Source organism: Prosopis cineraria, unplaced genomic scaffold, assembly GCF_029017545.1.
Source record: "Prosopis cineraria cultivar Desert tree isolate PC_DT_omini unplaced genomic scaffold, ASM2901754v1 PC3, whole genome shotgun sequence".
Lineage (NCBI taxonomy): Eukaryota > Viridiplantae > Streptophyta > Magnoliopsida > Fabales > Fabaceae > Prosopis > Prosopis cineraria.
In genome coordinates this window covers 38,328,020-38,354,504 of record NW_026555334.1, presented here as the reverse complement: position 1 = coordinate 38,354,504, position 26,485 = coordinate 38,328,020, and the positions used below count along the sequence as shown (strand labels likewise).

Genomic DNA, 26,485 nt, shown 5'->3' with positions numbered 1-26,485 from the left:
TGGAAGATGAATGAGTATCGTACATGACATGATCAGTAATGAGAGTTCACCTAGGGATTAGGGAAAGAGAAAAATTCATATAATGTTTAGGCTACTCTTCGATGCACGGGGGTATAGTCTTGTCCCACAGTTTGTTGAAGGACTGTCCCACAATTTATCAAGGGATCAAAACCAAATTTTCTCCACCAATTTATCGAGAAAAATAACTTAAAATATATGACACCCCAGAGATTTGAAAGTGGGGGAAACTGTGGTCTGAAAATGAATCATGTAATCTTTGATTGAATTATATATCATAATTGATAAATTTGGGTGGTCCAGTAGGATAACTAAAAAGTACAAATGAATCCAAACCAATTCATCTTAATCGCGTTGAGAAAAGATATTGAACACCAATTCATCTTCTGACAGAGTCTCCACCACTGCTCTTATTTTTAACAACGTTATTATTCATTTTTAACAATGTTAAAAAAATCCGTTTCGGCGTAACGATACACCGTCCTAGAGCCTGGAGGTAAGTTTTGACGAGATCATATCCTGCCTAATATATCATGCCAAACAAGCAGCGTTTTTTGAAGCTATGATCAGTACAATTTCCGAGTGGAATATACTCTGACAACATGTAGGGCAATAACAATATTGCGATGCAAAATCATCATGAAGTTGCTGTATGATAGTCAAGGTTGCCCTAGCAGAGAAGGCCTGTAGAAATCATGGCTCTGTGCAATCTCAATCCGTTCACGGGGATCATTTAGATTCTCATCCCTCAGAGCTTCCAGAATTGCTTGTGATGACTCTTCCCTGACAATTCCAACATTCAGCATTTAAACCCCGCCAAGTGTGCCGAAATAATAAGCTTAACATTCAGCACAAAACCAAGACTACAATTGCCGATTGCAGAAAATTACCTCAATATCAGTATTTTATGCAGTGTTTTTAAGATAGGGCAGAGCTCCACCGGAGCAACGGGCTTGTTTTCTTCAGGATGCAACACGTTCAGGCTTGACTGACTCAAAAGTTGAAAGAATGCTTCTACTGCTGATACACCCTGTTCAAATATATATATATATATATATATATTGCAGGGTCAACAATTCTTTCTCACTCGGCAAAAGTTGAATGAACGGTGTTGAGAATGCCAAAGACCATTTCAAGTTCTCGAGCATAAGATGCTTCATATAGAGGAAGCATGTAGAGAATGCCAAAGACCATTTCAGTGAAATCACGAAACATACCTGAATCATTCCTTTGCCAGTAATGCTGTCTCCCATGTCAGGTCGGAGTTCACCCTTGGCCAACATTTGACCGTACCAGGCATTGCGACCCTTTAACAAGGTTACATATGTGTCGGCCAACAATGGCCCTGCTAGTTTCTCCGGTTCTTCAGCCAACAAGTGAGTGATGAATATCATCTCTGACGTGCAATGTGCGAAGTACACAGATTTGCTGGTGGCACTCTCGTTGGTAAGTGCTGCTACCATTCCTGACAACATCAAAGGGTCAATCAGAAACCGAGTGGTGGTAGTGTAAGCACTGATCTGCAAGCTTGACATCAGTTGAAAAGCTAGAAAGACTAGTTTGATGCTTAATTTACCAGCTCCGATTGCATAGACATTTTTCAAGCCACCCATGACCTCATGTGTGACGAGGTCACTGTTGTCCCAGACAATGAATTGAGGTTGTCGTAGGAACTTTGCAAGAGGTTTCCTCCACTTCTCAGCTCCGCATATTCGAGCATTGGCATACTCTTTGTTATAGATTTCTGAGGCGATGTTTGGACCACCAAGATAAAGTATGTTCTCCATAGGCACTCCAGCTGTCAAGTATCCACAGTGAACACTCGAGAATGAAGAACAATTGGGTGTTAGGAAAGGAAAATATGGCGATAGAAAATATGATGGAAAAGATAACGATGTGCTAATTTCGCTTTCTGGGTTTCAAATAAAATTGGGATAATCAGCACTAGTAAACTAGCTTCCATGTTAAAATTTGGATAAAGTTTGTTCGATCAGTTTCCCAAGAATGAAGATAAACAAGAAAGATTAGCACTCTGGGTGAAATTGACAATAGTACTGCGCTAAGTTTCTTTGCTGTGTTGAATTTCCAACTGTATTCACCACTAGTTGAACATTAATTCATGAAGCATGCAGTACATCTACGAACCATATTGACAACGATGAAAAGCAGTTGGACGTTTCATTCTAAACCCCAGTGAAAATTAGGGACCAGAGTTACCGAATTGCTGTTAATAATTTTCCTTTTGTTATTGAAGGTTTCATCTAATAGAACTTCCAGAAATCATGTGAGTACTGAGTAGCTATTCAAATACAATATTTTCATCAGAAGAGGATTGATTCTTAGCATCTTTCAGATGTAAGCTCAAAAAGATATACATAGGACTCGTGATATCATTTGTTCCCATAATGCATTGAAAGGAAAAAGAAGGAAGATAGTGTTCACAGTCTTCCTTCTACAGTCTTCTTTCTTTGGTGTATGATGGTTCTATCCTAGCAAAGGCAAGGAAGGGATTATGGAGAAAAGATAACCAGTAGATAAAACAAGAAAAGTCTTACTTGCTTGATTAATCATTTTTGTAGGAGTTATAATATGGGGAAAAGGCTCCAAAGCTGCTTCTATGCCCTTAGCTAAAGAGATTATAATAGGCATTGTGATTCTCTCCTTCCAGTACTTACTAATCTCTTCAAAAATCTCCCTGGTTTCAGTGGAAGGCAAGCCATTGACGACTATATCAGCATCCCAAACAGCTTCCTGCAAGTTGGTGACCACCTTCAAGGGACAAAGTGGCGTATCGATCATGTTCAAGCAAAACCCATCCTTCAAAATCTCATCGGCAAGAAGAGTCCTATCCCCAAGTCTTGCCTCAACATATTTCAGATAAGCACATCGTCGAATCAGCCTCCTCAGCACATCTTCCCTCGAGTTTATGACCTCAAACAGATGCTCTGCTGTGGCTCTATCCACTGCTCTTCCCGCTCTTCTCCATATCCTGATTTGTACCTTATCCCTGAATTGGCCGTACGTATCCTGAAGCAGAGCAGCGAAAACACTTCCCCAAGCACCGGCACCAACGCTCACAATTCGCAAAGGATCGCCATTAGCTTTCCCAAGAAGCGCTCGAAGATCATCGAGTTTCTCTTCCAAACCATTACAATTCTGGACAGATCCATTAGAGTATGCATGACGGATCACTCCCATTATGCTTCCCACCAGGATCTAACACAAGGGATTTAAGTATAACAAGCAAGAACTGAATTCGACGGTGCTTTTTTTTGTTTTTGGCATCTAATCCATGATTTACCTACTGATTATATAGCCTGGTGTAAGAACTTTCGCTTTCTGCGAGCCCAACTACTGATTCTTTTGTTTTCTTTTGACCACAAGTTTCTGTATCAGAAGACGCAGCGACAATCAAATCTTATTGGTAGATATTGCTTGACCAACACTCAGCTAATATTTGGTCTTCCTTTCCAGAATTTGCGACCAAAGAAACGAAACTTCCACCTCCCTAAATTTTAGTAATATGAACAGAGTTAAGGAAGGAATTAAAGCAGACCCATTTTATATTCTGAGTTTCCAAGCAGCACATGTCAAAGCGCAAGGGAGAACAGAGTAAAAAACAAAAAACTTGAATCGCAGCTACGTTTTCTCCGCCCGGAGTCGTTCATCCACCCAACCATAAATGACAGCAGAATATTGAAATAATAAAAAAGTAGGAATCCACCAATAAGAAAAAGGAGGTTTCGTGTGGGAAATTACCAAGTGATGTTTTGAAAACAATAAAAGGGTTGCAAGCCAAAACAATGACCAGGCTCGTTAATTAGTAGAGAGTACTGGTGATAAATCGAAGAAGCGACATTTATTGGGGGAAAGCGGAAGCAAAAAGGTGTAGAAGAAGAGTGAGAAGAGGCGGTGTGGTTGAGTTGGGAGGTGGCAGAGGGTGGATGCATTAAAGGTTAACTGGTGTTGCCAACCTCCCCAACGGTCATTAATATTGGATGACTCTGTTTCTGCCTTCCATGTGTCTTTTATGAAGTGCCCATCACTTCCATTCTCCACCTTCCTTTCTTTTCCATCAATTCAGTTCTTTTTCCCCTTTAGCCTCCCATGTTCTCCATCTATTCAAATCTATTACACTTTAATACATGCCTCATTTGGGATCCCCTCCTTTTTTAAAAAAGAAAAAAAATGAACCCTTAATATTTTTCTATCAGAAAGGAAAACACATATACCTACGCATGCATACAAGCGTGTTATTGTTAAGCTGAAACCCAGGACCTCTTCTCGATGAGGGAGGTGACATTATTATGAGGATAACTAACCGTTGACATCCCATCCTATTTCCTTTTATTAGAAGATTTTGAGAAGGTTATTATAATTTTATCTATAAAAAAAATAACTACTAACTCTATTTCAAACAATAAGATATTTTTAAAAGAAATTTATCATTTCAAAATATATAAAAATAAAGTTTTATTGATGATATGTTTTTAATGTTACCCTTCCCATTATAGTCCCTCTATCTAATATTCTTTCATAATCTTTAGAAGTTCATATTGTTGTTTTGAAAAAAATAAAATTGTAAAATATATTTAATAAATTTTATTAATATATATAATTTTATCCACTATATCTAATATATTGAGACGAGGAAGTATTTCTCATCTAAAATATTGATTAATTTTATATCTTTATTAAAAATAATTAATGAGATCAATAATTAAAAGCTACCTATCAATTATTAAATGAGAGTAATTTTTGAATGATCTTATATTTATATTATGTTTATTGATTTAACTAATTTTAACTGCATTCCTTAATCCTCGTAAATTGGTTCTCTATTTTTCATAAGAAGTACTGGATACTGGATGGGGTGTAAAATTTATACTGAATCATATTAATGTTTACGTGTAAATGTCATCATATTTGTTTGTATAACAAATGACAAAAATAAAAAAGAAGAAAGCTTAAATCTATAATTTATTGCACTTTTTCCAATCAAATTAAAATACAGGAAGTTTAAATTTAAAAATAAGTTAAAAATGCTAATGACAATAAAATAATTATAATAAGTACTCCCTCCCTTTGTTTCATAATAAGATTAAAAAAAATATTTTCCATGGTTAAAAATAATGTCATTCCACATGGAAAAAATAACAAGTATCATTTTAAAATTTTTAGAATGTATTAAATGTTCAAGAAAGTTGTTTAAAGAGACTCAACTAACAAAGTTATTGTGCTAAAAGATTGAAATTTTTTTAAGGAATGAGGTCCTTTAGAAGAAAAAAGATTGGTATTTAGATTGCCAAAATGCCCTTGCAACAATCCCAAGCTTCTCTTAACCTCAATGTCATGTAACCTCCTCAAATTTTAATTTAGCTATTTAAGTTTGATTAGATCAATTAAGTTTATTAGTGAGGTGTGTGGCCAGAGAAGTTTAACAAGTGTATTTGGTTGTAATTTTAGCCTGAAACGCGAGTTCGAAGTGAAGTTGAGTCACTTAAACATGAAAGAGGAAGAAAAATAGAAGGGCAAAGTTCCATCCATGCACCGTTAATAACATTTTAAGGGTTCAACAAAGTTAATATGAGTCAAGGGAAACTAAAAAAAAATCCTATGGATACTTTTATATGAGTAGAGTATGAATCTTAGGAGTTAATAAGTGTTTGAGTTAATACTAAAAAATTATCCAAAGATGGATATTGATGAATTGTATTGTGATTAATTGTAGAATGACTATTTTTGCACCATTCAAGTTTTGTGGAAGCTTTGGAAGTGAGTATTTAAGGGGTAAAACATTTGACCTCTCAAAGGTTTAAGGTAATCGAGAGAATACTACCTTGTGTTTTGTGTGTTAATTAGTTTATTTTTTAATACTTGATAATTGAAATGTGTGAAATTAAATGAAATGCAAGTGTGGCATAAATCACTTGAAAATCAACTATGATAATTTTTGCAAAGTTTAGTGACACATTATATGCAAAATTCTTTAAAAAAACCATTAATGGATTATTGTGAAATGATTTTCTTGGAGTTCAATGATTGTGTGTTAAATGAAGTCAATGACTTGGTATGTGAATGGTTCAATGAAATCAAATTTATAAAGTTCAATGATGAGATATAGGTGGGGTTCAATGAAATAAGTTTGTAAATAAGGAGTTACAATGAATTCATAATTGAGGAGTCCAATGAGATTGATAAAGTAGAGTTCAATGATTTAATTGTTTGTATTATATGATTTTCATATGTGAAATGGGTACAATCATGTTGTTGTGCATGCTTGTGTAGTGAATGCTTGCATGCTATGAATTATGGCATAAATATACATCGCATAATCTTGAGAGGTGAGAGTTCATCTAGGAATGAGAGTAAAGAATTAAATCCACATTGTCTGAAGTGTTTATATATATATATATATTATCCTATTTATTCAACGAGGAATTGTTTAACTAATTTAATGAGGGACTCAAACCTAACTAGCTATCCACTTGTTCAACAAGAAAGCTAATCTAGGGAGAATGATACCTCATAGTGTGAGAAATAGGGGAAATCGTGTCTCACAAGTGAGTTAGGAAAACCTTAGCAGATAACCCTTCACACATGTTTAGGCTATGGAAGTCTTTGATTATAGACGATCCTAATGTGTTAAAGTTTGTGGTTTTGTGTCAGAGGAACAAGAGGATATAAGGGAGGTGTGATCATGCATATAATGAAAAAAGGTCTATGTTTGTTTGTATTGTGACTCTAATGATGAAAATTGTGAGTTTAGCCTTTTTCCATGTGAAGATATAATAATAGATCATGTAATTAGTTCCTTTCTTTTATGAAGTTGTTTACTAATCATGTTCTCTTGAGTATGCGCTATGAAGTGTGAAAATGTGGATTTATGCTCTTGAGTATGTTGTATGATTTGAAAATTGCTTAATAACTTGTCACTTGCATTTAAATTAATTGGCATGCATTAGCATGAATTAATTAGACCTTAGTTAGTGAGTGGTTGTACTTACCCCACTATCTTCAGTATCACAGGAAATAGCTTAAGAGGATTGAACAGACGAAACAACTACTAGCCTAAGAGGATCGGACAGAGGAAACAACTAGGGGCATAGCATTAACATCCTAATAGCAGGCCTCTTTATCTTTTGTTTGTATATGTGTATATGATGATTGATATTGCCAACTAGGACTAATCCATTTGGAACTTATATTACGTGTCTTATGAATTATAAAGTGTATTTTGAGCTCTAGTGTGTTTGTATGATAATTAGATATCTATAGTACGGCTAAAATACCAGTGCAAGTAAGAATAGAGTATAATATGTGATTTTTGTGGATTATTTAATGAAATGTGAGATTTAAGCTCCTTTTTTTGTTTTTGAGATTAAAGGGTTGAGCATTGAAATTGTCATTCATAAGTATTTTAAATGTTAAGGTGCGTTGCCTAAGTTCGTTTTAGTCTATTGCATGTGGTATAGTGGTGTTTATGACTTTCAGCTTATGTTTTGAACACTTAGTTTTGTGAAAAGTAATGAAAAAGTGAGAAATTTAAAATGAGTGTCTAATTTTTGAATGAGTAATAATTTGAGTTTGAAACCAAAAGTCATTAGTTAAATCTTGGAAAAATATTTCTGTAAACACCTATTTCTCATCAATTGGACGTCGAATGGAAATTTAAGGCGTGTCAAAAGTTACTCCAAATATTGTCAATTTGACAGCAAAATTTTCCTTTCATGGAACATGAAATGCACCGCGACACATTGTGCCATAAGCAGTAGCCCATGGCACAGAGGCTCATAAGCCGTGGTGCGAGTTCCATAAGCTGCAGTACATGTATCTAAATTTGTAGAATTTTATTATTTTATTATTTTTGAATAAATGCATTGATCCTTTTAATGATACCATGTTTCTGCATAATTAATAAACTCTAATTTTTCATTTGTATAACTTTTGAGGTATTTTAAAACATTAAAAATTTTGGGATCTTATCTTTATATTTCATTTATAAAGTTGACAAACTTATTGATTTCTTTAAGTAAATCTTGAATCAAGTGGGAATATGGGTTATATATATATATATATATATATATTGAGTAAGGAGATTACATGTCACATATAGCTCCTCCTCCTCTATTGTTGATTGTGACCTCACATAGCTCCTCCTCTTCCTCCGCTATCTCCTGTGACCTTACACATGGCATGGTGTTTTGAACTCTTAGAAGCCAAAACCTCTCTAGTTAACTCCTTTCCTTTAGTTCATATAGTTCAAGTTGTCATGGCTTGAGTCCTCGACAAAGAGGGGAAATTTTAGTTGAGTCACACCAAGAGTTATTGGACAGTAATATTAGAAAATGGCTCAACCCTTGTAAAAAAAGATTAACCCCGTAAGGACCTAAAATCAGTTGCCATGAGGGTGATCAAATAAGAGCTTGGCTTTGTGGTTTTTAGGTCTCACGTCGATTTAGACATCTCTAAAATCCAACATTCAATTGAGGCAATTTTAGTGTCTACAGAGAGCTTCCTTCTAGCTTTAGCTAATGACACTAATTTCACAATTAAATTATTTGTCAGCAAGCATTGGATACCCATTTCATAAATTCACTCTTTTTCACAATTCAAACACATCTTAGGTGTCCTAATTTCATAACAAGTTCTAAAAGCCTCAAATCCACCTTAGACCATGCACAACAGACTATCAGAAACTTATACAATACATCACATCTTACAAACATCATATATAACACATTTTCAATACTCAATTCCTTAATCATAAAAACATAAAGGGAGCTCTAATAGCATAATGCATTCATAAATTATCATACCCAATCAACATACCCTCATATTTGCCCACCTTTCACTTGTACTAGTATTTTGACACTTTCTAGATTTCACAATTAACAAATACATAATCTAGAGCCTAAAATACTTAATTAAACTTAATATTCACATAGTGCAAGCAAGTAATCATGAATTATCCTAGTTGACAATATCAAAACAAATTATACAGATAAATATTCAAATTAAATAAGCCTACAATTTAGGACAGAATCCTAAGTCTCAAATTATTTCCCTCGGTCTTGTCCTAATGAGCTAATTTTTGTAATATTAAAAAGAAAAGGGTGAGTATAACCACTTAGTAACCAAGGTTCATCTAACTTATACTAATACATGTCAATTAATTTAAACGCAACTGGCAAAATGTTGTCATACTCAAGACGAATTAACAAATTCAAGCACATATTTTCATTTTCCATTATCAATAGCGTAAATTCATGAAACCATATCATGAGAATCAATGTTCATAATAATACAAGGTTAATCACATGATTTCATCTCAAGGGAATAACACAAACAATCATGTGCTCTTTTTTTATCACAAATGCATAATCACACTTTCCTTATATCCTCCTTATATCTTTGACATGAAATCATGAGCTATAATACATTGGGACTATTTATAAAATAAGACTACCCTAGCCATTCATAAGTAAAGGGCTACCTAACTAAGGTTGCCTAACTCATTTGTGGGTTATGTTTTCTCCTAAAACTCGTATTGTAGGGGTGTCATTCTCTCTAAACTATCTTTCTTATCGAACAAATAGAAAACTATACAGGTTCTAGTCCTTTGTAAAATAAGTGGGACAACTCCTTATCAAATAAGTAGGATGATAAATATAAATAAATCCATGCAAACCATTAAGCTCTGATAGAAGCTTTATCACATGGATTTTAAACTTACTACTTCTCTTCTTAAGCAAACTCCTACCTCACATATTCATGTAATGCCTAAACATCAACATTCATGGCACACATATGTCTCATACATTAAACATGCCTATTAACTTTATTGTACTCCACAGTTTCACATTTCACACTTAATCATATAGCTCCGCATCATATATAATCATTAAACTTCATTAACTCATAATCATTGAACTTCACTAAACACATAGTCATTGGACTCTACATACACTGAATCATTGAATTCAACATGAACCACATCATAGAACTCTATAAAAACACAATATCAACACTCTTAAAATTTAATTTCCCCATATATAAAGGTTTCTATAGGGTTTATTAACTTTCTCTGGCTCCTATTAACTTCATTTAACTTTCAACTAGCCATTAATGGCTTCATATTACACCAACCACCTCAATGGTGGAATTTTGTATTTTTACGGCTCCTAACAACCAAAAATGCATAGAGCCATAAATGTTAGGTTTAAATAATCTAACAAACTCCTATTAACTCTATTTTATTCAATGAGTTTAAACCCATAGCCTCTATGAATTGAAATTCATCTCTCTCAAACAAACTTAACTCCTATCATCAAAAAATGCAAGAGGAAGAGAGACTTAAGCTTAGGAAACTCACCTCTAGTGTTTAATAGCTTCAAAATACTTCCCTTGCATTCCTTCGTTTCCTCTTTTGTTTCTTTTCTGTTATGCATTAATTTCACATTCTTATTTCTATAAAAAATGAATCGTGCGCCATACATGCTCCACAACATGTGGTACAGAGAGGGGACTCTTACCTACTGGTGGCTTATGCATCATAGCAGGTAGTACAGAGCCATTTCTCTTTACTTTTCTTACTTTTTGATGTTCGGGTGATCCGACCTTGCTTCAAACTCAATCCCAATGTAGAAATTACAACCCAAAACACCTACTAACTCTTTGTAATTACACACCACATAAATTTGCTTAATGACCCTCATTTACTAAGCTAATTTAGGGTTAAATTTTTTATGTTACAATTGTTGAGACATTAATGACCCAAGGAACATTTAATAAAACTAATAAGAGCTAAAAAGAGTTAAAATATCCAATGGGTAAGCCTAAGTGTAAGAAATAAAGGCTTTGAGCATTTTAGAGATAGGAGTAAAAAGGGTTAGCTTATACATATAGTAATGTGAATACTTGTAGGTTTTCTTAGTTATAGATTAATTACCCCACGCATCATATTGGGCTTGAAGAGAAAGCTTAGAAGCAAAAGTTATTGAGAGGTAAATCTATGACCTCTCAAGTGTGTGAGGTAACTAGATAAAACATATCTTGAGTAGTTATTTGTTAATTAAAGTATAATGTGAAAATGGGTTTATTCGCATGTATAATTGAATTTTTGAAATAAGAAAGCATTTTATAAACTATATGATAGTGTATTAACCATAATTTGACCTAAAATGTGAACTTGAATTCAAAAATGTACATATTTCATCATTGTGTGTTGAAGCATGATAATTGTCAAGTTGATGAGATAGTACGATTGTATTAGCATTTGAATATTACATGTGTGGCTAAATAAGGATTTAAAACGTGTTATGAAATTGAGAATTGAAGTGGAGAATGTTTGTGAAAATAGTATTAATGCTTACTTAGATAGCGTAATAGCGTAAACCCTATATGCTGATGTTAAGTAAATGAAATAGTGAAATGAGTAAGCATATTACATTGCATGATCATTTGTTAGGAGATCGCCTAGGGAGAGAAGTAAATAAAATTCATATAGTATTTATGGCCACCTTTTGATACCCAAAGACTAGCCTTATCCTACTATTTATTGAAGGATTATTCTATAGTTTCTCAAGAAACTAGAACTTAACTATCTCCACTTGTTTGTTAAGGAGATTAGCTTAGAGTATATGACACCCTAAAGATTTAAGACTAGGAGAAGCTGTGGTTTGAGAGTGAGCGTTGTGATCTTTGGCCAGGTCACATCTCATAATTGGTGAGCTTGAATAGTTCAATTATACGGACAAAACCCTAATTTGTATTATAGCCCATGGTTTAAAGAGGATATAAGGAAGAATTGATCATGCACATGTTTATACAACGTGTTGCATAGTTTAAAAGTTTATGACAAGTCGTGATAGTAAAATGTGCCATTATCACATGGTTGTTTGTATTGTGACAATATGTATTATAATTGTTGATCAAATTGTTGTCACATGTTTGTTTGTACTGGGGCAACATGTCTTGTGGTGTGAACATGTGGAAAATTTGAGTATAAGTTAAAGGGTATAATTATAATATGTGTTATGTATGATTTGATGAAACAAGTGTTCAACTTCTATTTATGTGTTTTAAATCAATTGATATGCAACTGCATAAAATAGTTACAGTTACTGAGTGGTTGTATTCACCCCTTTCTTTCAATATTTTATAGCCTTTAGTTTCGGCGCGAAAAGGGAGAAGGATTTAAAGGCTTAAGAATCTAGAATTCTTACTGCAAAGCTTCTTATCTTTATTTATTTTGTAAAAAAGTTAAAATATTCCTTATTAAGATGCATTTTGTATATACTTGCACTTTATAATTGTTTATGAGTTTGGAATGTATTTAGGGCCCTGGAGTGTGTATGTAAATTTAATTTAGTGATTAATAGGAAAAAAATACTAGTATAAGTGTAAGAATGTTAATTTGATACATGGCAAAAAACCAAAAACCACCTTCATTATTAAGCTTAAAATTACATTAGAATGTCAGTATTTGTAATTAATTAATTTAATATCAAAGCTCGCTTTTATTGTTGAGTCTCCCTGCGCTACTTGACTCGTTTTAGGACCAAGTTGAAACTCTACGGCTGATTGTGGTAACTCATGGAATGGTAATTTAGAAGCCATGCTAGTGTTTTGTTTCCATCAAATAAGCTAGACTTGAATCTTCTCGTCTCTTAAACCATTATGAAAGCACTTACTAGTAAATGATTAGCATTTAATGTCTCTGATTTTTCTTCGCTTGGTATTGTGTCAAGTTTATCTTCCTGATTAAACTAGCCTCCTCACATTACAACTATCCGTTGCTCTTATTGTTATTATTTTTTGGGTACAATTGTCCGTAACTCCTCTAGCACAAAAAAAATGTCCGTTATCCAATTTCATCACATTTGCAAAATTATCTTTCACATTTTTTTATAGAATTAAGGGTCATTTTTTCCTTTAAATTATAGATAAAAGGTCACAAATATCTCTAAATTTAACTATAGAATAATTTTATCTTTCAACTTTAAAGACTTTCTCAACCATTACTCTAACATTAAAAATACTTAAAGTTTATTAGTCATCAATAGATCTCACTATTTTTTAAAATATTTTTTAATAGGTTAATGATCATTTTTATCCCTTAACAAAAATATTTTATAATAAAAAAATATAATGTAAGGTTCACTAACAATTAATTAACAGCGACAAAATGATAAGGTGATAAAAAAATCTTTAAAGTTGAGGGTAAATCATTTGTAAACTTTCATATACAATTTTAAAAAAAAAAGATAATCCTTAACCTTTTATATATATATATATATATATATATCCAAATCTCAAGGTCTCAATCATAAATAAATGTAAACCTAAAAATGCACAATTGATCGAAGGAACAAATGACATAAAAGGTATGCTTCGCAGTAGGAGCCACGATCTCCAATTTTTGAGGATATCACCGTTAAAACAAAACATATTTTAAGAAATCACGTCTCATTTTTTTCATACATGCTTTTTTATATAGTTGCTCAAGTCTTTATTTTTTTATTAAACAGCTTCTAGATGATTATTAACTTTTTAACAAATTTATATGTGAATGTTTTAGTTTTTTAAAAATTTCAAGTTGTTTTAATAAATACTATTTTATTTTCTAATGTTAAAATTTGTTGTTTTCTTCATAAAAAAATGAAAGAAAAGAAAAAAACTTTAAGAAGGGACGGGCATGGCAGTTATATTTCACTATCAAAACTTGTGTGCTTCACGTGCAATCGAAAATCACAATCCAACTTCTGAACACACAAATTATCGCACTTACGATGTGAACTCGTGAAACTTGCCCCTTTTGAATTCAAATGAGAGCATGTTAATGACAGCGCACGGCAAATAAGTTGCGGCTTAGCAATTATGATATGCCAAGCATGTTCCAATCACTCATTTACACGTCTCTTCTGTCGTGACAAATGCAATTTCACAAACTATCACTTGGCATCAATGAAATTTAACAACTAAAGCTTCATTTGTAAATAACCGCCTTTGATTTGTGTTTCGATTGATTCAAAACTTTTTCAATTCAAAATGAGTCTGTTTTTCCTCTTAGCATCATTTGCAAATTGAAAGCCTTCTTCCAACTAGATCGATGCTGCTCGCATTTAGTTATCAATGAAAACATGAGAAATATTCTTCCCCCCCCCCCCAAAAAAAATTTATTGTTTAATTTCTAATTCCTCCTACCTCTAACACTTGGCTCCCATGTGATGAGACTATCACACACCCTAACAAAATAACTAGTTTTAATAACTCAACCCTAGTTTTTTTTCTCAAGAAGGTGGCCAAGCTTCTTAGCCAAGAAATTCAAGTATATAGTCTAATCCAAATTGATTGAAATTAACATCTAATGATCTAATGAGTTAAACTTGCAAACCTAAACTAAAGTGTATGAAGTAGAAATTCTTTTATTAAGTAGGAACCGTAGAAAATTGCTAATGAAAGAATACTTGCTTCTAAATTAATTATGACAATTCACTCATCCTTTATATCCTTGGCCTAAAAGTGATTAACCTAGATAGTTATCTTAGGCAATTTGTAACATCCCAATTTAATTTTAATAGTCTTTTTGAGCTAATAAATAGCTCAAAAATATTTTGAAGAATATTTAGAAGAAAGTAAATTAGTTAGGAGCATCTAATTTAGATAAAATTCTAATTTATGATTTTTTAAAAAGTAAAAATATTATTATAATTATTATTATTAAAAAAATAAAATGGGGGTAAATGGATTGGAGATCCGTGTGTGTGATGTGTAATTGGGTGGGGGTTTTGAGGAAGAGAACGTGGGGCCTAACAATTTGGCAATGTAATTGCCAATTTCAACATCTGAGGCTCTGTTTTCTTTTTTCTTTTTACTTTCCTGTGGCAAGAGGAGGAGTTGGCTTCTTTCCTTTAAGAAAAGCTTTCTCTGCCTTTCTTTTAAGGCAGAGAAAAATTTAAAACATCTAAATTTAATCTAAGCAGTCCAAATTTAATAAATGTTTTAAATTTAATATAAAAAATTTAAATTAACTTTTTAGATATATTCTGGACAGTATAAATATATTCTAAACAGAACGATAAATTTATTAAAAAATTTAATATTAATTTTAGACCATTTGTATTAAATCTGGATTGTCAAATTAATAAATATATTTATTAAAAAATTTAAAATTTTATATATTTTTTATTTTAAAAATATAAATAAAAAAAATTAAATTTGAACCATCTAGATTAAATTTAGACGGTTCAGATTAAGTCTCTACTTCAAAGGAGAGGCAAAGGAGGCTTCTCTCCTCTCTTCCAAGTCCGCAAGAGGGAGGGTTCATTGGCAAGAAAGGAGCTGGGTGGAAGATAGAGTTTTATATTAAAATATTTTGGATAGGATTTTAAGCATTTTAAGTAGGAGTGCTCATGAAATGGGAATGGAACGAGACTGAAATATGTAATGTTTGCCTTGATATTACCAGGACACCACTCACATATCGTTGTGATAACTAAAATTTAATAAAACCCTACCAAAGCTACCAGCCTACCACAACTCAAGGTTTTGAAAATAATTAGTTTAAAAACATTGGGATCCCAAAAAAATCATTGTCTAAAATATTGTTTAAGCTCAAACCATGGTTAAAAATTAGTTAAGAGCAAACACAGAAGCATGAAAATCAATTTTCTTCAAAACAAACTAAAACAAGTCATTTTGCCTTTATCTAGTCCATTCGCCACAATGCAAGCCACGCCCGCTGTGGCGGATGGCATAAAGGGATGAATCCCTCGAAGGCCTCTTGCGTCGCGGTGCACACCTGCTGTCATGCTGTCATGGCTTTTTTTTGAACTTCCGGAGTGCTCCGTTTTGCCATCCGACATCTAATTTGAGTGTTTGAAGTGTCCACACTTAGCTCTTTAAGCTCTCTAGCTAATGGCACCAGTTTTGTACTTAAACAACTATCTGTTTAAAAGATAGACACTCGAACCTAAAGTGGTTTGTTTTCACAACCAAACACACTTTATGGTATCCAACTCACAATACCAAATGCCATTAGCCACAGAGACACTTTAACCACCTTAAATAGACCACACTCCATATAACAATTCAATCATAACATCTAATTGAGTAATCACATTAAAAATGATCACCAAATCCCCAATTGACAATAACACAATAGGGCGGATAAAATTCAACATATCAATCAATTGATCCTTTTGACAATCAAAACATTTGAAATATAGATATCATTTGTAAATATAACTTGGCCAAGCACATGCTTAGTCTATAACATCAATCTTAGACTAAGATATACACATTTATCACAAGATTCACACAAGTAATATCCAAATAATATCATGTTCCTAAGTTGGCAATATTTAATGACAATATTCGTTACAAAATTAAAAAGGAGAAAGGGAAGAGCTATACAATGATGCTCTTCACTCTTCAGATGCCCCTTCCTTCCCCTTGGCCCTACTGGAACCCTCATCTGTAAAATATAATCACGAGGTGAGATAAACATCTCAGTAACTACTATAGTTCATCAAATGTTTATTACCACAAATAACCATGAAAAAGTATCAAAACTATAGAAATAAGAAGTATACCATAATTATGAGATAAGTGTATCTTTTCTCAACAAAACATATAGTTTCACACTAGCATGATCGTTTAACCATTGAACCTCTAATACTTCCTGACATGAAACTATAGGCTCTCCTAGATCAACCACTTATTGACTTAAACACACTTTCAGTGGTAAAAATACCTGGCCAAAGGTAATCTAACTCGCCTACGGACTATGGTTTTTCCCTCTTCATACACTTGTGATAGAGGCGTCGTTAACTCCTAACCGCACCTTAACGAGTACTAGGGAGTTGTCAGACTTCCCGAATGTCCCATGGTAACAGTCTCATATAATGCTGCATCGGATGTCCCATGGTGTTAACCCAACCATATGAATTTTTCACTCACTTATCTTTATACACACATGTCCCCACATATCTTGGGTGAACTCCCACCCCCTATAATCATGCTCTTTCATAATTTTCACTACTTTTCATCACATTTCCACATCGTAAACTTATATATATAGTATATACATTTCAATTAAAATCAATAACCATTGACAAATCAATTTTTCATACTAAAATTATTTACAATGTCAAACTATGCACAAAATTCTCCAAAACCACAACCTTATCATTAGTAATTACTTCTATATAGTTATAATAGTTAATAAACACAATAAACTATATGGTTATCTCAACTCCTTTGTCACACAAAAAGGGTTACCATGGCTCAACGTTAGCTCCACACGTTCTATATGCACGATATGATGCGAGTAACACTCAATCTATATAATAAGTGACAATCGTCAATTATCACTCTGGACAACTCCAAATTCATTAGGTCTTAAGTACTTAAAATATTCAAATTCATTTTCTAACAATACAAACCATTCCCACACACTCTAACCATCCTATTAAATATCTCAACATACCAACTTTACTAATCAATGTTCCACATTATCTTAAAATCCTCAAATCATACTTAAGGTTCATCCAAACCTTTATCAAAAATTTTCAATCACTATAAAACTCATAAACTTAAGGTTAGAAGTTTGATTTAACTCCCCAAGATCTTAAATAAACTAATAAATTTGGTCTAAACCTAAGGAACTGAAATCAAAGCCCCTATTACCCTAAATGTTTAGATTTTCGCATAAAAGAGGGAGAAGAGGGAATTTACAACTTATCCAATAGTGATTCAAGCTCTAAATGCCTTTAAAGTAGCCTAAAGATCATGCCCTAGCAAACTATAAGCTCTTTTCTGCTGCTCTCTCATTATCTCTCTTTTTCTCTTCTATTTTCAATCTATTTTTCACGTCTGATAAGTGCAGATTTTGCATGCATGTCATGGCGCATTGACACGCCCACCACAGCACAAGGCACAGAAAACTCCATACAATTTTAAACTCTCTTTCATGCCATGGCCTATTTGAACCTTGACCTAGCCGCCATGGCCTAATTGAACCTTGACCTAGCCCTCTTTTAAGACTGTCCAAGGATCCAAAAAAATATATTAGTCTCAATAAACCTTGGTAAAGAATAATTTATCTAAATTGATCAAATTACCCTTGAAAATACTAATAATTACTAATGAAAAAACTTATGATGTTACAAAACATCCTTGTCCTATGCCTCGTCTTAAAAAAAAGTCAAGACTAAATTTTTATCTCATATTCTATCTTATCCTGAAAGTCATCTCGTCCCATTAGGAATTAGGACAGGACATGGATGAGATTGGGACATCTTGCCATCCTGATAAATTAGATAATGTTGGAGAAAAATCTAAATAATAGCCTTTATTAAAATTTTAAATCATATAATTTATTAAGTTTAAAATCAAAACAATACAAGTACATAAATCACAACAATTTAAAGCCAATTATTGAACTACATTAATCACAACTATACATTATGATAACAATTACAAGTGATCTTTAAGTTACAAGAGCGATAAGAACAGGTAAGCAAAGCACAACATTAAATTATTGTTCTTCTATTAAATAGATAGATATAAGAATAAATTATATTAATATAATTAATATATTATAAAGAAATATATTGTCATGTTTACTCTATGTCATTAAAATTATCAATATAAAAAAATTTAGTTTTAAATAAGAATTGCACATATTGAAATTATAATTAATATAAGTATAAATTTTATTAATATAATTAATATATTTAATGTAGATTTTTAAAATATAAATAATTTATATATATAATATTCAGGACAGGATGAGATATCCCGATAGTAATCTTGTGCCCCGTCTGGTCCCAAACTCCTTTCCTATTCTATCCCACAAAGTCTTGTCCTGATATAATTGGAACAATACCGAGCCAATCAGGATAGGTATGAGCTAAACAGCCCTAATTTAAGATTATGTAAGTGCTCTAAATATTTTTCTTAGCCATCTATTCTATTTAGTTTCTGATTTTGAGATTATGAAAAATATAAAATTTAAAAGAGGGATGAATTTTTAATAAACAAATATGATTATTGTGGCTGTTGATAGTATAATGAATATTTTAGAACATTATTTTTTTATGGAGTTTGAATTTAAGGCTTTTGAGTTAAACCTTAAACTCCTATGGTTAGATTTTTGGTAAATATGAAATTATATGTTAATTTATTAATGACTAGGGGGTTACTTGGAAGTAGAAACATGTTATTAAGGTTATAAAATGATGATCCGAGCCTATAAAACAAATTTTGTAATTTTTGAGTATTTTTATGTACAAATTTATGAAATAAAAAAGGGAATTTTGAATTTAAAAAATTATTTAAAGGATGATTTTAACCAAAACTTCATTGAAACTATTGTGAAGGAAACTATTGAACTAAGTGGATAGGTTCAAATATATAAATTTAAATTTTAGAATTCAAAAAGTTAAGACTAAGGTCTTAAAAAAATATATTTAAATGTTAAATATGAGTAAAAATTGTGTTAATAATATTAGTGACACATTATGATATGATTAATTGTAAATTAATTACCATTTAACACTATTTAAGCTTTGAAAAGTTTTAAAAGTATTGATTTGAAGGGTAACCATTAACCTCTCACATATTGAGGTAATCGAAAAAAATCTATTTTATACATTTGTGTGTTAATTAATTGCTTATGTTTGTGAAACAAATGTGTGTGTGTGTATCCCCAAACCTTGAAATTGTTATTTTTAATACATATGTGGCCTTGTTGAGATCCTATGATTTGTGGCAAAGTTAATTATGGCATATGTAAAAAAATTGAATGTGATGGCCGTATATGGAGAATAAATAAATAAATAAATATGAAAGCTTGCTTTGTAATGTGGAATATTAATATTAATTATGCTTTCAAGGAATAATGTGACATGATTTGAGTAATGACATTGAGAGTTGATGATAAATTATATAAGAGCACGTTGATTTTTCATGATGCTATTGTAATTTATGTGGTAATATGAAAATTGATACACAACGCGTAATTGAGATATGATAATTTTTTATGCTTTTTGAGCATGAAAATTGATAAAGATGTGAGATGCTTGTGAATTATATATTTGAAAGTTATTGAAACACATTTTCTTATGAGTATAATCATATGGTGAGAGTTTGTCTTAGTAAAGGAGTTAGCAGTTGTGCAAAATTCATATGGTACTTACATTGGAGGACACTATGCATTATTCATATCAAGGGACTTAATCGTATTAGCCTACTTGAAGTTTTAAATAGAGATAGTCTTGGGTATGACATCCTATTGACACTATTGTTGAATAGCACCAAAATTAATAACAACTAAATTTTACAGTAAAGCGCAACCTAGGTCGTCTCCCTAAGAGTCAATAAAGTAATTATTTGAATTATGATTATGAAAAGGTAAATAATGGGGGGTTTTTTTATGATGAAATTAAAACTCAATTAGAATTAAATAAATAGAGAAAATTAAACTAAGAAAATTACCAAGAATAAGAAGCGCAATCAATCACAACCCAATCACCTAAATTTAATCTTTCTCGTCCACAAAATAAATTAATTTTAGTCAAATTTATTATTTTGATTTTATTATATATTTCTCAAATTATCATTTAAGAATTAAACAAGAAGTTAAGTTATAGATTAATTGAAATCTCCCTTAACCCACAACCTAACAACTGTTCTATGTTAGCCATACCAGAAACAAAGTATGGATAATCACCCAAGCTAGGCCAAATTTCTCTTAAGTTACTATATCAATTGATTATAGTAAGTAAAACCTCAGATAAAATCTATAACCCAAAAATTATGCAGTAAAGCTACTGAAAAATTGAAAAAAAAGAGAACCGCGGTCGCTACGCTATTTTTCCCTTCTCTTAATTCATAGTGCTACACGGCTTTTTTCCTTCTCATAAAAGTCATGATTTATATATATCTCCATTCGCGTCTCTTGTGCGGCGGCTAATGCAAAATTACTAATAATTTAATAAAATAATAAAATTACTCTAAAGAACCCTAATTGAAAACTACACTAAAAAAACTCAAAATAAATATAAACAAAGTTTTAAATATTTAATTCTTGATTTGATCTCCAAGCATGTCCATTTTCTTCTTATCCAAAATATTTTCTATCAATATCTTCCAAATTGAATCTAGAAAATCTGCACAAATAAAATTAAATTAAATAGCACCTATGCAAAAATATTAAAAATATTATTTATATTTTAAAATCAAAGATTTAGTTATTTAAAATCTCAAAACTAAATATTGGCTAATAAAATCAAATAATATCTAATTAAACTCAATTAGCCTCAAATAAATATTTAAAAGTCTAAATTAAAAGGATAAAAATATATAAAATTATCATTTATCACCTATAATGTGTGAGTTAGGAAAAACCGTGTTTATAAGTAAGTGAAGTAACTCTGACTTAGTAGCCTCTCATGATATGATTAAGACCTTAGGTATTCTCACCATATAAATGATCCATTTCAATTGTTGGCCCATAGATTTCATGTTAGAGAAAATAATGGGAATATAAGGAAGAGATTAATCATGTATTTTATTATTGTTATGCCATTTGAGTTGATTAATGGTTATATTTGAGACTATGATTGTAATAATAGAAATGAGAACATATGATAAATATGTGAAAAATGTACATACGGGCACTTATGCTAATTTTGTACGAATATTTAGTACTTATGGACAATCCTGCTAATTTTATACTTGACTTTATTTTTAAGATTATTCACATAAGTTACATGTTAATGTGATTAACACAATCTTGATATGAGTGTTTACATGGTTATTATGATGAATTTATTACCCATTTGCATTTATGATTATTATATAACTTAGATGTACTTTGATTATTGAGTGATTATACTTACCACTATCTTTTAACATATTACAGGAGTTAGTTCATTTGGAAAGAACAGAGGAAAGGGGCATTAGTCTAAGTGATAATAATCACTTTTGTAGGCCTTTTTTTTAATTTGATATGTGTATTCAACTTATATTATTTTCAACTAGAATAATATATTCTTAATCCACTTGCATTATGAGTTTTGTGTTGAGCGGAAGTGTCTTTTAAACCTTTAGGAATGTGATTTGGCACTTATGTTTATATTAGTAGGTCAAAATACTTATGTAAGTGGAAGTAGTTATTACATACATGATTTGAGAACTTGAATATTGTTATAGTCTCTCCTTGTATTTTTTATGTCCAATGATGAGTAATTAATATTAACTATATATGAATGAAAAGAAAAATTCATACACATGACGAGTTATTGGTGAATAGATGATATATAAAGTATGATGACTAAGTGATAATCATTATGTTAAATGTGATTGAGACCTTGGCCCCCGTTGCCAGTTATGGATGGGTTTGAATAGCTAGGTGTTATGTTAGTGAATATATATATATATATATATATATGTATATATATTATGTAGAGCAAGGCACATAGAAGAAATAGTGGGAAGTTTTTCTCCCATCTTGAAATATGTTTCTTAGTACTTAATCAATATTATGATTTTATATAGGTTTAGTTGAATGATATGAGTTTTTGAAATATGTTAAAGACTTGAGATCCTTTTATTTTAAATAATTTGTAAAAATACATGTTAATGACTTGTTTAGGTTAATCTCTTATAAAATAATCCTTTTAGGTTAGTTTTTAATTATCCATGATTAGTGTGATGATTTGAGTCCTAATTTAGGGCATCCTTACACAATCTAAGTTAATTAATTCAATTGCCTAAGACCTTAATTCAAGCTCTTAGGTCATCTTATCAGCCTAGTTTAAAAATTGACCAATTGTTTAGTTGAATCCTCCATCATTTAGTCATGATTTCTAACTTGCTAAAGCACACAACAATGTAACTAAAGCATTTGATCAAATACTAACTAAACATGACTATGCAGAGTCAATGCAAGATCATCATCAATTGAAAATCACATTAATATGCAAAATTCACATGATGGCCGTATTCACCAAGAACTAAAGAGGAAGAAACAAGTGAAAAATCTTATCTCATTAGAACTATTATCATCCAATTATAATTCTAAAGTCAAAATGAACAACAATTCAACCAGAATCATAATACACAACTTGAAATGAAACAAGATGAGATTAGAATACGCTTGGCCAATAATGATCTTTGTAACATCTTAAGTCTTTAATTCAGAAACTAATAATTAATTAAGGGTAATTAGTAGATTAATTATGGTAATTATGATTTTAGATGGTAGATTAATATTTTTAATTGATGACCAATTATATGATTAGGATTGAGTGGAAGAATTTTGCTTTAGAAAACATCGTGTTAGCTCACTAATATTATTTTGTTTTATTTTTTCAGTCAATTTCAATTTTTATCTTAAAGAATTAAGATTTTCAATTTCTAACTAATTTTAATTTTATTTTATCAATAATAAAAAAAGAATTCAAATATTCAAGCTAAATCCATTTTGGTTTGACTTGGCTCATGTTTCTTAGAACTTATTTAGGTAGCTCAGATAAGCCTAGAGTAAAAAAATTTGTCTAAATTCCCAAGTCCAATTCTAAGATTTTTTAGGCTTATTTAGGCTTGATTCGAATTATTAGCTCTAAATTTTCCCAATTCGTTAAAATAATTTGACATTGACTATGATGTTCTAAAAATAGAACCCAATGGACCAGGAAAGTTAGCCTATTTTATAAAATTAATGCGTATCCTGTAATACCTTAGTTATTATTTAAGAAATTGATTGTGAGAATCTATGAAATAATTTTGAAATAATTCTAATTTAGGATTTGAAATAATTTTGGGTTGTGGTTAAGAGATGAATTTGTATATCAAGTTATTTTAGATTTATTGAGGTCAACAAATAAATAAGAATCTAAATGAGTTTGTTGGGATTTAGAGTGGTTAACTTGAAGTTTGGAGATGAATTAAGGGGTACGTGGCAATTTTGATTACAACTGTTTGTGGTTGAACATAGTATATGGCTTCAACTATTCGCGATTTTAAATAGAGAAGGTGAACTAATTTGAGTGGTTTCAATTGTCCATGGTTGTGAAATACATTGGTTACAACTAGTGATGGTTGAAAACCCAGATAAAAGTCCCTATTTTAAAAATTAAATTAAAACACAAGCGAGGAATAGGAAAACACACATGGGTGATTTTGCTATGCTAGGGTTTGATTTTTCAAAGCCTTGAAGTTGGATTTGAGCTTTACAACCCGTTAGGGCAAGTTTCTTGCCATCCCTACTACCATTTTACCCATTTTTCTAAGTTTGAGAATGATTTTCATATTAGGTTTTTTTTATGGAATAGATAATCTAAAGTTATGATAATTTATTATGTTTGTTAAGAGTGTAATAAATATTATAGAACATTTCTTTGAGGTTGAGCTTTGAACTTGAAAATTTTGAGTTAAACCTGTAACATCCTGATTTTTTATATAATAAAGAAATTGTGGAATTTAGGTTTTGAGAAAAAAAAATGATAATAATAGGAATTTATATTATTTGAGGTTATTTAGAAATAATATTATGGTTAGGTATTTAATTATGAATTTAAAAATTTAAATTTAAAACCACATAAGCAATATTTAGATAAGATATAATATATAAATAATTTTTTTTATGTGTGTGTTTAAAAAAAAAGAGAAGGTAGAAGGAACAAAAAAAGGGGGTAGAAGGTTGTTGTTTCTAAGTCCCACATTGGTTAGATGAGGGAAGAGAAGAGGTGCCTTCATGTATAAAAAGGAGGGGGTGTGTGCATTAGGAAGCATGAGAGGCTAAGATGCAATTTAGAGAAAATTGCAACTTTTGGCCCAAAGGTTTGAATAATTAAATTCAAACCTATAGTTTTTTTTTAATATAATTTTGGGACTCACAATCCCATTTTTATATTATTTTTCTCTCTTCCTCTCACGTTGCTCGGCGTTTTCTCGCAAGGGAGGATTATTTTCTTTTTCTTCAGGTATGTTCTAACTTTCCTGTTTAGATTAGCATTTAAAAATTTATTTAATTACAAAATTAATTTTATAGTTATTTTCTAAATAATATTAGCTTTCTAGTGATATGATTATTTTGTAGGATAGAGTAAATATTTTGATTAGGATTTTTTTATAGGATAGTTAATCTGATGATATGATAGATTAAAATATAGGTTAAAACTCTTAGGGATATAATAAATATTATAGAATATTTTCTTGAGGTTGAAACTCATGTTTAAGAATTTTTGAGTTAAAATCTAGATCTATATGGTTGAATTTATGTGGAATCTGAGATGTAGGGATAAATCTCTGATTATTAAATATTTATTTAAGTATGAATAGGTATTTTTGAGGTTATAGAAAGGTGATTTGAGGTTTCAGGATAATTCTAAAATTTTTAATTTATTTTTGAACGAATTTTTAGAATATAGAATGATGAAATTGTGATACTAGAAGTGATTTGAGGATAAAAAAAATAGTTTATTAGGGTACGAGAATTTTAGAAAAGAATTTAGAAAGTTAAATGAGGCATAAATCTTAAATTAGTATTAATATGGATTATAGATCTAAGACTTTCTAACTCTTTAAATTAGAGTTATTTATTTTAATGTAAAATTAATATATAGTATTGTGAAATAATTATGTAGATTATATTGACAAAGATAGTGGTGAAAAAGGAGTTGTGAAGGGGAACTTGTTATTCAAGACACAAGGTAACCATTATTAATGTGTTGTGATGAGTGTGTTTGTGAATGGTTATGTGTTGTTTTGTTGTTTGGAAAAATTATGAATTATTGAAAATAAATACTGTATATACTTGTTTGAAATTATTGCCAAGTGGGTTAAAAATTTATTTTTTATTTATCATGATGAGATATTATTGTTCGGATATATTCCTGTTTGGATATTTGAATGATGCATGACTTGTCAGGGTATTTTAATGTATGGTGTTAATGGGAATTTCTGTTCGGTTAATTATTACCACGTGGTAAGCCCTCATTGGACCCAATGAGTGGCGTGTCGCTTGGTCCAACTCACCTTTGGCCGGGTGATTTGGCGTCCGAGCATGGTGAAAGGAGGAGATAAGGTGCAGTCATGCAATTAAATACTTGTTCGGTTTGTTTGAAAATATTGTTTGGTTAAATGTTTTGTGTGCCCACTTAGCAATCGCATGATTAGTTACATCCGCATGCATCATTACATATTAATTTTTGGTTACTGGGACTTTTAAGTCTCATTCCCCGTGGTTAATATTTTTACAGGAGCGAATCCGGCCGAGAAAGCACCAGAGGTGTAATTATGGTGTATGAGACACCATCTTTTACGTTGCCTCTTATTTTGAATTATACAATGTATCTTGTGCCAACTTAGGACATATCTTGTCTATGGAGCATGTAAACTCTAATCCTTTTTATTAAATGCATTTATATGTCCAAGAGGATTATGTCTGTCC

General features: G+C 31.2%; 1 protein-coding gene and 1 long non-coding RNA gene across 4 annotated transcripts; one reads left to right on the top strand and one right to left on the bottom strand.

Annotated features, from left to right (window-relative positions):
- Positions 1 to 276: 276 nt before the first annotated feature.
- On the bottom strand, positions 277 to 3,923 carry LOC129304572 (glycerol-3-phosphate dehydrogenase [NAD(+)] GPDHC1, cytosolic). Of its 3 annotated transcripts, none has more exons than XM_054944280.1 (5): positions 2,694 to 3,915; positions 1,595 to 1,816; positions 1,236 to 1,483; positions 909 to 1,048; positions 277 to 801 (listed from the first exon to the last, which is right to left on the bottom strand). In XM_054944280.1, exons 1-5 carry the CDS (start codon positions 3,214 to 3,216, stop codon positions 678 to 680), a joined length of 1,257 nt encoding a protein of 418 aa, XP_054800255.1. In that variant the 5' UTR covers positions 3,217 to 3,915; the 3' UTR covers positions 277 to 677. The 3 variants fall into 3 exon arrangements, with proteins under 3 accessions (XP_054800255.1, XP_054800254.1, XP_054800253.1); XM_054944279.1 differs by having other exon boundaries at positions 2,574 to 3,911; XM_054944278.1 differs by having other exon boundaries at positions 1,236 to 1,816; positions 2,574 to 3,923.
- A 20,824-nt stretch (positions 3,924 to 24,747) lies between these two features.
- LOC129304697 (uncharacterized) lies at positions 24,748 to 26,485 on the top strand. The gene is made up of 3 exons (XR_008591750.1): positions 24,748 to 25,016; positions 25,680 to 25,745; positions 26,295 to 26,485. It is a non-coding gene; the product is annotated as an uncharacterized LOC129304697 (long non-coding RNA).

Excerpts from the sequence above, each read along its gene's own strand:
- LOC129304572 (XM_054944278.1), bottom strand. The coding sequence starts at position 3,216 with ATGGGAGTGATCCGTCATGCATACTCTAATGGATCTGTCCAGAATTGT. Across the intron at positions 1,817-2,573 it reads AAAAATGATTAATCAAGCAA|CTGGAGTGCCTATGGAGAAC; the intron begins GTAAGACTTTTC and ends GATACTTGACAG. Across the intron at positions 802-908 it reads CATAAAATACTGATATTGAG|GGAAGAGTCATCACAAGCAA; the intron begins GTAATTTTCTGC and ends TGGAATTGTCAG.